The following is a 17,908-nucleotide window of genomic DNA, read 5'->3' as shown; positions in this document are numbered from 1 at the left end:
GATTGCAGTGAGGAAAGGTCTGTCCTACTCACTTCTCTCGAAAGGGCAGGAACGCCACATGGCTCACTTTAAGAAGAAGCTGTCGCTGCAGTGGAGCAATTGCTGGTGGAATATTTGAAAAGTTTAAAGGTTTATTTTGGCCATATTTACAATATGCCTCCGAGAAGAGGCAGAGGGAGGTAGGCAAAGCATGCCTCCTGACGATGCCTGCATCCCTGCTTACACATCAGGACGCTGGTGACCAAACGGCATCGCATACTATGTGGGATAAAAAGAATCACTTTGCAACAAAACAACAGTATACTTTAGATTTGGAAACCTAATTGCATAGACAAAGGAGAAAGACATTCCTAAAATCTAAACAAAAACAAACATGACACCATTATGTGCAACCAGAAAAATACACACATAGCTAATAACTAGCACAACAAAAATCATTTGCAAACCTGAAAACAGACACTGGAGTTGAAATATACAGGCACAGAAAAAGTCCACAACATTCATAAAAAGAAACTGCCAACAGAACTCGAATAATTTCAAAATTACAAAACAGGACAGAGTAACTTCAGTTTCTTATAAAAACAATAGAGCTCGTAGCTTCTTGAGCTATTTCCACTAAAGATGGGTGCGCATTACACTAGGTTGCAATTAGGTTAATTATACTTCCATAATTTGTTCTGGGCCTTGTAGTAGACAGGGAGACCACAAGCAATTCGTATTTTACGTTTCTGGTGAGAGATATGTTCTGGAAAGAAATGAAATCCTCCATAATTTTATGAAACAAGTGAATTGCTAAGCTAAAGTTACAACAGTCAAGGAAACAGCGGGCATGAAAGTTTTGAAGAGATTTGTTTCATCAATTGGACTTGTACATAAAGCACATAGAGCAAGGCTAATCCCACCGGTAACTTACAACAACCTCAACTCAACACCTCACCTCTTGATTCATTCACTGATTTCATTTTGCTGGTTCTGTTGGTTTTCTTGAAGAACCAATAGAATCATTATCGGCTTTTATGCTATTTATACATTTATGCAGTCAAAAACATTAGTGTTCTTGACAATAAAAAAAAAATGTCTACACCGGCACTCCATCTGTGAGAGAAAAAGAAAGTAAGAATGCATAACTTTTAGCACATTTACAATGTAATGTACAGTGCTTGTGTGCATGTCATTTTTTCCATCATTCCTTTCAAGAACAGAGGTGTGTTTGTGAGCACCCTCCAAGCTTAACGACATCCTGCGCAAATGTTCGTAGAAGCTCAGTAATTGACCAACTCAATCTGGAGCCTGAATAACATACAGCACTCGGTTCTTGAAATCCGCGCAACAAATATTATTTCCATGTATTTCTATGTATTTTTATCTCCACAGGTCTGGTTTGATTGCTGCAGTATTCCTGCTTGTACCGTGCCTGGAGTGACATGGTGCAGTAGTTTACGCGGTGCCTTCGCTATTTGTATGCTTTTGCAGTAACTTTCAACTGCAACAAATGTGAAAGAAAACAAATCTGGAGTGGACACTTAAGCTCCGTCTTAAGGGTATGACGTGAAAGTGTTAATGAGTTAGTGCCCATATATGCAGAATTGACCATTCTCTACTTTATATTCATAAATTGCTGGGAGTCCTCATACCAGTCCTGGCACAGTGGTGCAGCGATTAAGCGATGCGCCACTGCCCTGCGATGGCAGGTGCTGCCACCGGTGGGGTTTGTGCGACCCAGGTTGCTCTTCCCGAGCAACCTCTTGCAAACAGTCATTCATTTAACTGCCATGGTGGGCAAGTTGTGACGATATCACAAGGTCACGTGACCTACTTCGCAGGCACTACATTTCATCTGCATGAGTTCTGTGGGCAAGGCAATCAAGCATGATGTGAATTGTGATGGCTGTGGACTAATCTGCTGCACTCTGCAGTTGCCTGTCCTTTACATGTATGGCAATGGACTTCCCAGGTGACTTCATTCCCAGCGACCAAGTTTGGCCTGAAGAACATTATCGGCAACGTCTGGGAGTGGACCAGTGACTGGTGGGTCACCCGCCATACTAAGGAGCCCAAGGACAACCCGGTGAGCGGTGGTCGTTCTGTTTCCAGTTCTTCTGTCGAAAAAAAAAAAAATTAATGGTGGGGTTACTCGTGTGCTGCCAGTCAAACCTACTGCAGGACGCATGCAGATTTGGTGCATTGCTGACACTGTAAGGAATTAAACCGGGGACCAAATGAGATGTGCAACTGATTTCTTGGCATTGGTTCCGTCATTTTCATTGAGGTGCTGTGGCTTTTGAGGTGGTGTTTTGTTTGCCTGTGTTGGGAGATGCTCTTCCCTTCCTTCTACCTCTGCTCTTCCCTTTCGATGAAACTGCAATGGTGGCATGGCCTTCCATAGATGTAAAGTATTTCATGCTGCTGTAGTGTGTACTTAACAGGAATGGCGTGACACTCTCAGTCAAGCTTATGGAAAATGCAGTGGGCCATAACTCCTGACATTTATCACATGGATCACATATTGCACACAAGAACACAACAAACACTATTTGCCAAACTTGGCCAGACAAAAATAAAAGTGCACGGAACCGAATAAAGTCTGTGTTGTGAAAGCACCCTAAAGCTATGGTGGCCTAAGCAATGGAAGAGATCTAACAACAATCTTACGACTCGGAAAGGCAAAATGTGTTGTACAGTATCTTAACATATGCATACAGTCAAGCCTGCTTATGAAGAACATGGCCATCACGTGCCGTTCATTCGTTATGTCCATATGTTCACAGTAAGTGGGTTGGTCATAATATACATGACAACCGCAAGGCGGACCTTCTGGTGCGCTGTCTGCCCAGTATCCACGAATCGCCGCCGTCCTGGCCAAGTTCTCAAGCCGGTTGGCACATCTTCGCGCATCGCGATCAGCAAGGCGATCAGCACAGTGTGTTTAGGCCTAGTGCGTCACACGTTGAAAGGCCACAAAATTCGTACCCACATTTCTGCGTCTATGGTGCATGGTCTGATGTCTGCTGTCTGATGAAGGTCTGATGTCTGCAAGACACAATTGCTTATCTGCTCTTTGCTGGGGGCCACACAACTGTGCAGATCTGACGAACTAGGCGCTTGAGCTATTTCAGTTTGTAACATTTAATTTGACTTCTAAGGAATTGGTGATCAGCGCATGTGCCGCAGGTGATAGGCGTCTCTCCCATAGTTCTGTTCAGGCGCGATAAGGTTTCTGTTTTCTATGGCCCTCCAGAAAGAGTCGTAGGGTCCCGTGTTTGGAGGGTAATACAGCTACCGCTGACAAGCCATGAGTCTGCCGCTCCTCTCCTGCCACGGGGTCGCTTCCCAGAGCGGGCAAGCCCCACGGTTACGGATGCGGGGATGTTGTGCTCTAGACTTTCTTTCTTTGTCTTTTCTTCGTGTAACCTGCGTCCTTTTGCCTTCGCACGAAAAGCAAGAGCAGTATGGATGCTCATGTAGGACCGCGATGAAGAGTGCGCAGCGTGCCCCGACAGGCGAGTTCGTGGCACCCGCTGTAACCAAATTTTGTGTTCGTTCTGAGATTCAGTGCCTTAGCCCTAAGGTAATAGAATGTTCTTGCAGGCTAGTTGGTTCATTTTCAATTAAAGGTAAGACTACTTAAATAAGACAGGACAGAAGACAGAAATGAAAATGACACCACGGGCACAGACTTCCAACTGTTTATTGATGAGTGAAAGCACATTCCTTTATAAGCGCAAAACCGAGGCACGCAGTCACCTTTCTCAATTCGCACACACTGATACAAAACATTTCAGCAGCATTTGCTTGGGGGCTAGTTGGTTCGTGTTTTTAAGGTGGAATTCTCTTTAGCGCAACGCATGAAGGCAGGCGCCTGTCTTGCCCCCTTTGTGTGTTGCACTAAAAAGAGTTCTGCCTTGGATGCAAGACAGCACAGTAAACAGTAATCATATTCTTCTTTCCTTGAGCAAAACAAAAGTCGGGGAACGGATTCACATCATTGAGGGGGGGGGGGGGGGGGGGGGGGGGGGGGGGGCAGGTAAAACAAGTTGGCAGTCAGAACTCATGTCATTAAGAGCTTCATGCCAAAGCCAAATGAAAAAAAAAATTGAAAAAACAAGAATCAAGAGTAACAATTAAAAGGTGAGGGGAAAAAATTAAACGGGAGGTGACATTGTAGATGACAGAATGAAAAACAACAATCAACAAAAATAAAGGCAATGGTAAAAGGATAAAAGCTTGATAGGATGGAAACAAGGAACAAGTGTATGGGTTAACATTAAAACCAAATAAAAGGATACATTTTCAGGCCTAAAAAAACAGTTTACATCCAAGCATGGCACGGGTGATAAGATAAAAGCATGAAATGGAGAATGTAAAAACAAGCATGGCAGAATGGAAACAACAAGGAACAAGTGTATTTAAAAACAGATAAAAGAATACATTTTCGGGCCTGAAAAATGGTTTACAGCCAAGCATGGGCTGTAGGGGCTGTTATGAAACAAAGAAATTATAAGTGGCCTTCTAAAAAATTATTTTTTTGTGAAAGTGAAATAGATAGAGTGCTGACACAGTTTTCACCAGCTTTTATAATTTGAAATGGTTCGATGATCTCCCTTTCGGTTTTTCCTTTCCATCTGAATAAAAACATGGTTTTATGAAAGACCGGACTGCAAGGTATTCTTTTCTTACCCTTACCCACGCTTTCACAATTTTTGGAATGGTGTGCTAGGCGACCTCTAGAGTTGTTCTTTAATGCCAGACTGTGTTCACGTGCCCATTCATTAAAGCATCTACCAGTCTGAGCAGTGCAACACCTGTCACATGTGAGGAGAATTTTGTACACAAGACCTGAATCGCACTTTGTGAACTTTTTCTCGTGATTCGTGGTACGCTGCAGTCTGCTTTTCTTTTCTTTGTAAGTCTGCACCCATGGTGTCATTTTTGTTACTGTCTTTTGTCCTGTCTTATTCGTGCAGTCCTACCCCTAATATAAATAGTGACAGTCGCATCATCTTTGTTAGAGCTGAGCGAGCCATTATAAGTGGCTTGAAATCCTGAAGAACACATCATGAGCTATTTGGTTGTTCATCACAATGAAAACAGCGCAAACTTCACAAAGTCGTTTGTGAAGTTTGCACTGTTTGCATTATGGCTTGAAATCCATCGTCGAAAGCATTTGTGTACTTGTTACACATGCTTTCAGTCTTCAGGTCATGTGAAGTGGTACACGCATACATAGGATTCTCTTTAGGCCTCTCTTCAAAGCCTGTTAAAAAGGACTTTACAGTAAAGTAAGGTGTTTGTGTACATTCCTTGTTGCTCAACTAGCCGTCTTGTGCTTTTTGCCTTTCCTCATCATCTCCTTTTCACACCACAGCAAGGGCCATCGAGCGGCACCGACAAGGTCAAGAAAGGCGGCTCTTTCATGTGCCACAAGGCAAGTTGCTCTTGCGTCAACAATATAGCTGTGTTCCCTGCACATGTAAGGTGGACAAACAGACATGTTGCTGCACAGCATGCTAATGTAGTACGGGTCTCCTTTTCTTTGTGGGGCCTTAGTGACTAAAGCTGAGTGCAAAGCACAGACGAGAACTTCTGCTGCAGCAGAGGGCGACAGCATTGGTGATCGGCTCATCACATTCCACTTTCTAATCTGCGGGAACTTGTCCCCAGCAAGAGTAAAACCAGGAACGTTGATCAACGCTGTGGCATTGCCACACTCCAGTGTGCCCGCACTCAAAAGCAAATGTTTTGTTGCACCTGGCAGTGATGAGCATGGTGACGGTAATAATGAAGGTAATGCGCAGTGCTCAGCGTCAGAGTTGGGAATGGTGTGCCATGGCTTTTACCACTGCTCCCACATTACAAATCAGTAGTAGCATTACGGGTATGTGTCACATGTCGATTTGTGGTGCCCTTGAAGTTTTTAACACTATCAGCGGCAAAGGCATTTGAGCACCCTTATGTCTCAACCTAAAAGCAATACAGTGAACTCCCGCTAATTCGAACTTCCACAAACTGAAACTTCAGTTCCATGAGTATCAAGCATGTCAAAAAGAGTCCCATTAATTCGAGCTATGCATAATTCGAACGAATTTTGGACTTGAAATTGCCAAGAATCAGTTGTAATGCTATAGCAGTGAAGAATTGGCCCTCCAACCCTGGGATCAGTACCTGAACATCTTCTCGCCTCTTCTTTTTCTGCATTGCAGTCATGTGGCATGCACTTTGCTATTATTAATCCTGATTGCTTCAAAGCACAGTCTGCTTTCTCATCTCATGGTGAGCTCAGATTTCCAAGGCTGACTACCCAGCTAGGTGATGTCATGGATTTAGATGCTGGTTACATCCTTATGATGATTGAGGCGAGGGAAGTCTCAGTCTCTGTCCAGACTTTCAGTAAGCAAAAACGAAAAACCACAGATGCATTGAACATGAAATATTCCAAGATGCCTCTTGTACAGCTATGATTCCTTCCTCGTCACGAGAAATTGATAGTGGCATTATTACTGGTACTTGGCCTAGTTTGCAAATTCTTACTGCATGTAAGATAACTGCATGACCATTTAGAAAGTTACAATGAGCAAAGTGCCACTGAAAGCTCTTATGCGTGCTGCATCGACATATTCCAATGCATGTGCCTGCATGACTGCGAAAATGACGATAAGGTCTGCTTATGCGCCTGGCTGTTCAGAAGGATGCCATGACTGTAATTATGCTTCTGCCAGCCGACCGCAGGATTAAACACTTGAGTCGTTCCTGCAACGTGGTTCCCTTGCTCACACAAAGATGACTAAAGTCTTGAGCACACTTGAGTGAAGGGAACTGTCATTGGAAGTGTACACCATTGAGGGTAGGAAGCTGTGTTCATGGAAGGCATTTAAAGCTGTGAAGACCGCAGCTAAGGCCAGTGTGAGAGAGAGAGAGAGCAGGTAGTTCCTACCCTACACATGAGGAAGGCGGAAAAGCGACAAAAAGAAAGAAGCATGTCTTCGGCACATGAAGCATGCAGTCTCTGTGCATTGCATTATGAGGCTGCAAGTGGCAATTTAAGATTTATATACTGCAGCAACAAGCAAGTGTTGTGCAATTAGTTAATTCATGAGTTCCTGTCAAGGCTTCATTCTTTTGATTAGGCGAGTGTGTGCACTCACAGTTGTGTATCTCATTCTCGTGATGTGCTTACACCTCATTTGTCTGTAACTGTTGATGCCCATCTTAGCGAAATTTGCAGTGTACTGACAAAAACCAATTTATCAGCCAGATGATGTCCATGTGGCCACAGTTCCTGAAGCTAAGAGCTGAGAACAAAAGCAAAATTGCATCATGCTCCTTGTTTTCCCAGCTTCCTATGGAACAGTATATTACAGTGATAGCCTGGCACCTCGGGGTGAAATTTGTGTGCAAATGCATCCCGTAGAAGACATGTGCTAGGGTTCATTGACTGCACCCGTTTGGAATGCAGGGCTGTGGCATCACAGCTTTAATGGCATTTTGCTCTCCACACTATGCAGTCACTTATTACCAGAACTAACAGAAAGACTTGCGCAAGCCATGCAGTGTGTGGAGCAGATAATCAGTGGGAAATTAGGACAGAAGAATGTTTATGAAGAAAAGGGAAATTTAACCAAGATCAGCAGGAATACTGTCACTTTCTTTTTCCTCGGGATCAGCAACAAATGTGGGAATTTCTCCCTGACTGGATGGCTGTGACATTTCCTCTATTTGAAGAAAAAGGGTGAAATAAAAAAATTATAGGAGAGTGACACCTCTGATACAACAGTTCTGCGAAAGCTGTTGGATTTACCCTCCTTGATTACCTTGCTGCTTTTACTCTAAGCCGAGCCTTCACACACATGACAGAATTTTTCTGGGGGGTTAACGTGGGCGAAGTAGATTGAGGGGGTGGTGGGGGAATGGGTGGACAGCCTCCTAGCTGGAGGGGTGAGATGGTTGATGCTTCTGGAGGGCGGCTGGCTTTCCCACTGCATCTCTGAATTCGATTTCACAGTCACTTTATCGTTCGGCTGCTGGGTGGGCTTGGAGTAGGCGGTGCTTCTGAAGGGTTGGGTGAGTGGGGAGGTGGATCCTGGGTAGCAATGGGTGGTTGGGCAGCATCTTAGTTGGTGGTGCGGTGGGTTGGCTGGTGTCTCCGGAAAGTGAGGCTTCACTTCCCAAGCCTACAGGCAGACATACCTACGCCGCTATTTTCACAAGTAAACGTTTCTACTTGCCACCTGGTCCAAAGAGTTCCCTTAGCTTATGCTATTGTTTGGCTGCAACAACTCGGGGGTTGGACTTTTCAGTTTTAACCGAAAACAGTCAGTGTTTCTGACATGCATGTGGCGAATGGCTGGCTTTTCAGTACTGGTTGCAGCACGTCGCAGTAGTAAACTCAGAGAGCACTGGAACCAGAAACATGGTATAGATATCGGTATCTTCTGAATTTGCTTCTATGTTTGTGAGCTTTTAGGCAATGATCCGAGATCTCAGACACGCTGTTGCAGGTGGGGAGGCTCTAACTCCTAGTTATGTGCTGTTGTGTAGCATAGAGTGCTGTTTGCTTAGACTTACGATCAGCTTAGCGCTGTCGCTTGGTTAAGTAGCTTTTTCCATGGCATGCAAGGGCATCTAGAACTTTTTAAAAAACTGTGTTATGCATGTTTATTTAACCATGCATCAAGGGCACTGAAGTGTCATGCTCTCACTTTCCCGACGGTAAAGCTGCGAGTAGCATCCCTGCCATCACCATGTCCTCTCATTTAGCCCAGAGTGGAATGAGAAGACGAGGACCAAGCTTCTAGAATTAGACTTCACCTATCTTTTTGTCTCGTGGCACAATCATTTAACTTCAACATTCTTACTTTTGTTACAAGTGCACGACTTTGTTCTGCAAGTATAGCTCTAATACACCCATTTGTGCATTAATTACTGCTACATGAACTTCTGGTACTTAAAAAAAATGAGGGAGACAATCGCGTAACTCTTTAACGCACAGAGACATCATATATTTCACCAATAAAAACTGAAACTTTTTACACAGAAAATAATATTCACTGAAAAAAAACGAAAGTTGCGTTGTGAAATAAACACCAAAAAAGTATGCTGAATTTTCCAAAAATAAAAACCGAAAAGTCCAACCCCTAAACATACTCTGCACGAATCGTGTATACATGACTAGTCTATCTCTCACTTACCACCTTTGTTGTGCATGATGCATGTCACTACAGCAAATGTACAACAGTACAGTAAAACCTGGATGATGCAATCATGGGTGGTATGAATTTCAGGATGATACAAATTTGTAAAATTCCCTGGCGGGAGTGCATTGTATATAGCTTGGAAAATTCCGGGTGTCCTAAACACTCTCCCGTGCTACTACGGATTATAGGCAGGCGCTAGCTGCGACCACACCGTCGAGTACTAAGCGCTGCCCACACATTTCTGACATTGCGATAGTCGGTCCAGTGGTATGTGCCATGAGCACGGGCATAAATAAATCCTATCAGCCACAGACAGATCATGTGAATGCATTTCTCTTGCTTCTGCATATGGAGTTTGTTTGTTTTAGATGACACAATTTCGGATGATACAAATATTTTTGCGAGATTTGCATCATCGTGATTCTACTGCACTTTGACTGGGCTACAGTAGGATACAAGTTAAAAAAAGAACAGCATTTGGTAACAATGAGCCACGGTCCGCGGCGGTCTGCATTACTTTGCTGACCAATCACGACAGTAAACAAAGTCGGCTTTGTAATGGGGGGGGGGGGGGTTTGACTATATCGGGCAAACCAGAGGCACCAAAATTCTTTAGCTTAAAATTTCGCCCTGTGTTTAAGTTCTGGTTAAGGTAACGAGAAAAGCTTTAACAACGAAATGCTTTTTTGTCATGGATTAATTCTGTGTGGCAGCCCTCAGTGTGGGCAGGGCTTCACTGCAAGCTTAACCATTTGCAGTCCAAAAATTTTACTTACTTTGCGACCGTTCCGGTCCGAAACTATTTCACTGGTTTTGGCACAGCGAAACAAAACAACTGTGCAGGAACAACTCATGAAATGTTTTTTTGTGTGCATATTTGTTAATGTGCCTGTCTTTCAACAATATGTGGGCAGCGTGTGGTTAAAGAGATGATTCGCAATATGCCGTGAAGAAAACGCACATAATTAAACTATGGAAAAGCTTGTCGGGCAGTGCCTGACAGCAGACCGGAACGGCGGTGTTGCATTGCTGGGAGGGGCCCAACTAGGGACCGCAAAGGGTCAAGTTGTATCCGACTATAGTTGGTACCTGGTCCTCATTTAAGTAGTTTTAGCACAAAACTATTGCTATGTGCCCTGTCCTTTGCACTAAAGCTATTTAAATTAGTGAACATGAATTATGATAAGTCACAGCTTTATCACAGTAGTTGGTTTAGCCCCAAAAAATGCTGGCAACAAGGAGAGGAAGACACAACACAACTAGCCCCACCTGCTCTTCTCTTACCAAACTCTGCACTGGCTTTGTTTGCAGGCATACTGCTACCGCTACCGCTGTGCTGCTAGGAGCCAGAACACGCCCGACACGAGCGCCTACAATGTGGGGATCCGCTGTGGGGCCGACAGACTGCCCAATGACGCCGTGCTTCACCGAGAAGAGCTGTGACAGCCTCCAAAGTTTGTTGGAAGCAGAAAACGGCCTGTGTTCTGCTTCGAGACCTCGTGTGTATGAGCATCAAGACTTTAGGTGGAGGTTGGGAGCACTTGAGCACACCAGCAAATCAAGCTGTGCCGCTAAAATTGACTTCGGCTGTGACTTAAAGATCGGGGATGTCTGAACATTCAGCACATATGACCTTAACATTTACTACTGTAACCCCAAGAATTCACAGAACCCTTCTCAAAGCTGATAAATGCTAACAATTCACATTATATGTAAGCAGGGTGAAAAAAAGAACACGGGTATGGTACTACCACGATCACAAGTTTACGGGATATGTGTTCTCGAAAAAAGGTTTTTTGTAGCTCTGCCTCACGACGCAGTCGATAGAGTATTTATGTTCCCTTATACCTTGATACATTTTAGGCGACTGAATTGCGTCACTGTGCTGAAGTAAATTTTTCTAAGCACAATCTCATCCCATAAACTTTCGACAGTGATAGTACGTGGCATGGTTACACTCTGTGCTGCTGTGCTACTTCTGCCCCACACTGTTGAACGCAGTCAGACAGCTTGCCTGCTTTTGCTCAGGATGGCAGGAAGTGCCTCACAGTGGCGCAGTTGGATGTTGCTAGGAGGCAAGGAGCCTTAAATTTCATGTCATACAATGTGGCCATGGCGTCACGAGCTGCAATTTTTTCAAACTGCACTGATCCATGCAGGGTGACAATTGGAAAGAGCAAACTGCAACTGCACTAGCACAGCTATTTCTTGCTAGTACTTTTGTACTGCATAACAGACAGGGACAGAAAGTAAGATACCCGCACACTGCACTAACTTGCAATGTTTCTGTTGTTGGGAAGTTATTGCCTTGTATGTGTGTGGGTGATTGTCATCTGTTAATTGCTATGGTTCTAAGTTTAGCATGTCGCACCCACAAGCCCAATTCTCTTGTACACTTCGAAGTGCAGTCCACGCATGTTCGAAGGATGAGCCAGCAATGGACTTATTTCTTTTGCTCGAGAGACTTTCCCAAGATTATCCTTGCCTTTCTTTTAGTCTTCTTTAGTTCGTATGGTCGTTTCTAGCTTGTTCAGTTCTGTGTTACGTTCCCAATGCCAAAGCTTTCCTCTGGTTGATGCTCATGCAGTCCTACACAAGTGGGATATCAAAGTACCCTTGATAAAAAACATGCTGCAAGGAAGAGAGAAGGCCCAGAAGTCTTAAACACGTACAATAATGCTACTTTTAAAGACCTTATTTTTTGGTTGGTTGGTTGGTTTGAAAACACAGATGCAAGCAGTAAAGAAAGCATGCAAAAAAAAAAAAAGCCTTTACTGCACAAGTTACTTTGGCATGACAACACAACCTTGGCAGTTGTGGACCTGTAGTGGTGCCTTTGAGCTGGTTGTCTTATGCATCACAACTTTTGGCCATTTCTCACTGCTATACAGTCGCAATCTTTTTTAACAATGAAATGCTTTTTTGGACACAAGTTTGCGATTTTTAAGCGCCATATAATAGCTGATTTTTGTGGGCGACAGTACTTTCAGCACGTCTCCTGCTCAATGGTTGCTTCTCGCAAACCTGAACCAATGCCCAGAAACAAGGCATACACGTGCATATGCAGCAGAGCTGTTCAGCTGGACAACTTACAATGGACCGACATGATTCATCATTAAAAAAAGTTTCTTATGGCTACTTGCCTTTTCCTTTTCTGCATTTTCACTAACATTGCTGTAATATCCCATTCATTGTGCAAAGGCAGACTCAACGACTCCTCACCAGCTGGCAAAGGACAGGGTCAATTGGAGAGGCCTTTGCCCTGCAGTGGGCATAGTCAGGCTGATGATGCTGGTGAACCGCAGTACAATGCTTCATACTCCTAGCAAGCCCAAGTAGAGTAACTCTAGCACATGCGCTTTTTTACCACCTGTTGTTGCCACCACTGCCAGGTTGTGCCAACTGCCTTCCAAAACAGCCGAGGCCTTGAGATGAGCTTGTATGCTACCAACAGCCAGCTTGGACTGCGATCTTTCTGATATCACTGACCTCAGTGCCACAGCTACTGTGGCCAACTTTGGCAGCTTGTGATCTCTCATTATTCTGTGATGTATTTCTTGCTGAGTATAGTTGTAACACATTAGTGCAGCCTGCCCATTATTATAGTGGGCTACATGCAGATGAAATTGCCTGCAAGTTGGAGAAAATGTCCTGCAGTGCTCCAACTACCATAGCTTTTGTTTTTGCATCAGTGTTTTCTGCGACTGTACACCAATATACGTCGTCTAGTTTGGAGTACAACTGCTGACATGGCATTTTTTATATAGATGGAAATGGATGTGATGTGCCTTAAATGCAGCGAGCATATCAGTCGCTGCGTTTTCCATAGTATACTGCATTGCCTTCAGTATTACTCTTTCACCTCTGCTCTGAATTGCTTTTTGCACCTGAACAAGACACTGCGATGAACTTAGCATGAACTCTGCATGTAGCTTCTTTTCACTTAGTTACGCGCTGTGTTGTCATGAAATGTCGCCGCTCGATCAAATTGTGCACACCCAATGAAAGGTCCTTGGTATGCTCTGCCACCTTAGCCTTCTTCATCTGAATGACACATTCCCCTTTTAATTTCCAGTTTGTAAGCCATATTTTTATTAGCCATTCTGTTTTGGCAGTAAATTTGTGCAACTAGTAAAGGAATTTTTCACATGTTTTGTGTGTTTCAGTCCAATATATTTGTAAATAAAGCTGGTTATTTGATCCACGACACCTCTGGATGTTTGCACTTGGCAGTTTTCTTGAACCTGAACTCAGTGTGGTAATACAGTTTGGTATGTACTGGCACACTGCAGTGCCATCTTTTCATGGTTTCAAACTGGCATACGTGATGCGGCCTTGCAGAGCTTTTGTCTTTTTACCTTGGGCAACAGGGACTGCAGTTGCTTTGACAGATACACTGGAAAATCACAAAGGTGAGCCCACATGAGAACAGAATCTGGCACTCTTTTGAGTCCTGTGTGAGCAAGCATTGTTCCAAGTAGTTATTAGTAGACTAAATTAAAACAAACATAGCAGCCACATGGCATTAACTATCGTGCCTGGACTGTGATGCATGGAAACGTGCCCAAACATGAAACATGTACGCATTTGCTAACAGTGAGCCCTTGTTGTGGTCACAATCGTGGTACACATGCTTTTGACTAATCTAATGTGCACTTATGACAGTTCTCTTAACCAATGCAAAAGGTGAACGAACCAGCAAACCCTATGCACACAGTTTGCCACAGATACATTTTTGCTTTCCCTCCTTTTATTTCGAAATACAGCACAATGAACATCACACCACTATGTCAGTTCCTTTGGCACACACTACCTCGTTACATGTCAATAGTCTGCATCTCAGAAGAAAAACAAAAGCCACCCAATTTTTATGCTACTATCATTTTATATTGGTCAAGTAGAATGCAGCAAATGCAACAAGCTGAGACAGCACCCTCTTGAACACTGCACCCAAGGTCCGTGCTGCTATTTGCACCTTCTTTTCGACCGAAATGAAAATGTTCTTAGGCATGCCATTATTGAACCACAGTGCGGTTGTCTTTGCACTGAATTTGAGACGGTTATGAATGCAACGGGCTTATGGAGGTGTTCGCACATGCACTTGCGATTTTGACTGTTTCATGCGCATGGTCTGCAAGTGGCACATGCAAGCCTGTCATGGGCGGCCCTACCGGCCATTGCCAATTTTTTTAAGCACTCTGAATGTCGCAATTAATCATAAGACATCAGTAATCGTACGGCGCTACCAATTGTGCACACATCTCTCTTGAATGCAGAGCTAGAGGACTGGTAGCCCGTTATACTTGTTCATAGCATTATCGGTTACAGTCGACAGTAAGTCGTTATGTTACACGATCAGTGTGTTTATGAACGTATGGCAAACAGACTTGGTCATTTATTGCTACATAAATTTATCCTGGAAAAAAAAAATTGCTCCAGAAAGAGGCACTAAAGCCAGGTGAAGTTTGCTAACGCGAATCGCGCACTCGTAAAAGCACGGGCTCGCTTAACGTATAGAGAAGAAAATGAAGAAAGCGCAGGACGTCGGCTTCTCCCGATGCAACTGAGGAACCGACCACCTCCGTGTCGAAAATCGTGCAACCTTACAGAGCAACTTGCCCGCGCAGTTTACAGGGCCGCTTCGCACTCCAGCGTTGCGCATTGCACGCGCCACCGTGATTTCCGAGTAAACTCCGAACAAAGTTTCAGGAGACACGGAAAACAAGCGCCAGGTAAATGCTACAAGTTGCTGCACACGCACAATCCGCCTTGCACGCACCACAACAGCGGCAGCAGCAGCAACAGCGGCGCACTTCGGCGACTCCTCGCACCCCCGTTCCCCTCCCCTGTCAACTGCAGCAGCAGCCGCAGCAGCCAGGCGAGCTAGCAGCCGCAGGGGGATCGGCTGGCAGCACCGTTCGGTCACGTCGGTCACGTGACCGAAGGGCCATTTGGCTATTTGTGCGAGCTAAGATGGCCGTGGTCCCGGAGCAACCATACAACGGTTCGGTCCCACCTTTGGGACTGAACTCGCCGCCTGCAAGCTACGAACAGGACGACAGGGTTGCACTGTCGGGCGAGGTAGGCCACTTGCGCATATCCCTGCCCCGGCGATCATCGGCGAGCGCGCTGCCCGGACGCAGTGCGTCGACCCAGCGAGCGCTTGATCGGCGACGCACGGTCGCCTTCTGAGGGCTCGCGTCCACGACCCGGGCCCGCTCGGACCGTGATCACCCGTGCACATAGGCGGCCGGGGTCGCCCCCGCGATTGGCCGGGGCCCGCCGGCGGCAAGCGCTGTGCCTGCGCCCGCCAGCGACGCGACAAAGGCGGCGACCGCTGGAAGCGCGCATGTCACTCAGCCTGTCGTGCTGCCCGGTGCTGTGCTCCCGTTGCTGCTGCTGGCCCGTGTGTTTTTAGCCGTTTTGGCGCAAGAGCTTGCTGCTGTGACTTTGCACGGTGGTGCCGCGCGCGACCGGGTGCATGGCCGAATGGTGCGTCCCAGGCGCCGCGCTGCGCTGCACACTTGGAGGCTGATCGCTGCCTCCCCCCTTCGCCTCCCCCCCCCTCTTCCACGATGATTATATCGCTGGTGTATCATTCGCGGAGGAGGCAAGTCGGCGAGCCGTCAAGAAGTGGGCCCGCTGACCCAGCCAGGGGCCCGACGGCTGAGACGAGGTCGGGGCGGGCGAGCGCAGACCAAAATGCCTTTGTCACGTAGTACACTGTCTGCGAAGGTCCACTGGGCCGTGTTTGTGCGTGCGTTCGCGTCGTATGGCGCTCGCCAGGCAGCCGGCTGCAGAGCAACGCGCGGCGAGGCGTTTGTTTACCAGCAGCCAGCACCAGGAAATCGTGGCGCCCCGGCTGGGCCTTCACAGCCAGCTGAGCCTTCCGGCTGTTCCGTCGAGAAGAGCTGCTCGGCGCGCCTTTGGTGCGTGGCTTCTGGGGCCTGTGTGTGTGTCGCCCGATCTTATTTCACCTACATCACGGCAGACGTGTTTTCGTCTCCGCCGTTGTTTCGTTTTTTATTCCTCCCTTCCCTGGCTGCGGCCGAATTAATCCGGCTTTCCCCCGGCGCTGCCACTTGCACGCGCGCAGGGATGCGACAGGCGACCTTGCGAGGCGCGGTAGTACTGCCGTCCCGTCGGGCAGATCCCGATTTTTCGCTTTTGCTCGGCCTACGGTTCTCGTCCGTAACCATTCGCTTCGCTAACAGCACTCCCGAAAACAGCGGTGGCCCCGTACTACGTGCACGCTCGCGCTTCGCAAAATCGCAGCTCGCCGTGTTGTGCTGGTGATCCTGACGTCGGGGCGTAGCGTTACGTTACCGGTGTGAAACTGTGCGCGTCCATGTGACTGGCAGTGGCGCAATGTTTGCGTCAGAGGCTGCTTACCTGCGTGCGTACCTTGGACGCGCTCGCCAGTGCATTGTTCTTTCGCAGTGCCGGATGGTCCCCAGTGGGAGCTTCCTTTCTCCAACATGAGATTGGCCATCGGAGTAGCTACTCATGATTGACTTCCTTCAATCTGCTCATCAGTCTTGATTTGTTTTGTTTCCACGGCAGCCATTGTGGATTGAGTCGTGTAATGCAAGTTTTCATTAGAAGGACAGGGGGGCACTGACAATTGTCTCTTGATCATGTTATCAGCACGACTGTCTCTTGTTGTCACTTGTTTGGTGACTTCTGGGATAAGGGGTTGCTTGTGTATGAAGTCTAATGGTGTGGTGTACCTGGATCGAACAGTGTTCCATGATCGCTTGTGTGTTTGCCATGAGGTTGTTTACTGTTGTGGCAGAGGACGCTTGCAAGGTCTCAGACACGTGGTGTTCTTTCATTCTTTTGGTACCGTTTGTTTTCATTCTGTTTTCTTTGATGGACTGACAACTTGCCAAAGGGGTTGTGAGATTATAGTGGAAGTGAGCTCTTGCACCAAATCCACAGAATCTCGCATAATGTTACCAAACAAGGAATTCCAATTTTAACTCTGCACAAAATGTTGTGAAACTAAAACAAGTGTTTTGTTGAAGTAAATGCTATGATATTGTTTGGAGAAGTTTCAGTAGTATTGGGGTATACGCCACATGACAGCATATCCATACTGTCAGCCTCAGTGTTCTTTAATGCATCTTGCTTCATATGTGTAATTTTTTTATAGCATTTACACTCCCTTCAGTCCATATTCTGTTAATGCAGGTTACACTGAAAAGCACTGTTGTCCTTGCACTGATGAGTACAACAGCTGTAGCTCGCAAAGCATGGTAGTGTCCGTTAGTGCTTTTGGACCAAGGGGGATGGTTTCAGACGCCTGCATGCACGAATGAAACACAAACACATGTTATTAGCTCAGAAGCATTGTGACAGGAGTAAAGGCATATGCCAAAATTACAATAGCATTATTCACTGAAAGATTATTTTCTTATGGCGGAGGCTAAGTTTTCTGGTTTTGCACATTTGCTGGCGTGCATTCGCCACCATGCTTATTGTTTGTATCTTTGGAAGGCATAAACGTGAATGCATCTGCTGTTAAAATTTTCTTCAAAATATTTTGCAGCATTGCTAACTTAAGCCTTGCATATTTGGGCGGTTTAAGCAATAAGCTTTTGCATTCCACATGCACAGAAAAAAATAAGGTCCTTAAAAACCAAATTTCAGTTCCTTTAAAGCTCTCTTGAATTTTTGTAGTTATAGCGCTTGCTTTTGGCAATTTAGGACAGGTG

The 17,908-nt window shown here is 45.8% G+C and overlaps 2 protein-coding genes across 11 annotated transcripts in view; both read left to right on the top strand.

Moving 5' to 3' along the window:
- Positions 1-13,398, top strand: part of LOC144099559 (formylglycine-generating enzyme) — a 34,650-nt gene extending 21,252 nt beyond the window's left edge. The window contains exons 7-9 of the mRNA XM_077632974.1: positions 1,955-2,068; positions 5,366-5,425; positions 10,503-13,398. Of these exons, the coding sequence (XP_077489100.1) occupies positions 1,955-2,068; positions 5,366-5,425; positions 10,503-10,634 (306 nt within the window). The 3' untranslated portion in view covers positions 10,635-13,398. The remainder of the gene's footprint in view (positions 1-1,954; positions 2,069-5,365; positions 5,426-10,502) is intronic.
- Positions 13,399-14,797: 1,399 nt separating this feature from the next.
- The window catches only part of Raf (serine/threonine kinase raf oncogene), an 82,385-nt gene continuing 79,274 nt past the window's right edge, over positions 14,798-17,908 (top strand). For 4 of the 10 annotated variants that reach the window (XM_077632962.1, XM_077632961.1, XM_077632958.1 and 1 more), the window contains exon 1: positions 14,800-15,272. In XM_077632962.1, the coding sequence (XP_077489088.1) occupies positions 14,928-15,272 (345 nt within the window). In that variant the 5' untranslated portion in view covers positions 14,800-14,927. Of the gene's footprint in view, positions 15,273-15,780; positions 16,121-17,908 lie in introns of those variants that run through there. The other 6 variants (XM_077632960.1, XM_077632959.1, XM_077632955.1 and 3 more) reach the window with 4 other exon arrangements.

This window comes from Amblyomma americanum, chromosome 7 (assembly GCF_052857255.1).
Source record: "Amblyomma americanum isolate KBUSLIRL-KWMA chromosome 7, ASM5285725v1, whole genome shotgun sequence".
Classification (NCBI taxonomy): domain Eukaryota; kingdom Metazoa; phylum Arthropoda; class Arachnida; order Ixodida; family Ixodidae; genus Amblyomma; species Amblyomma americanum.
The sequence above is the reverse complement of the archived record's forward strand: the minus strand, read 5'-3'. Positions and strand labels throughout refer to the sequence as shown.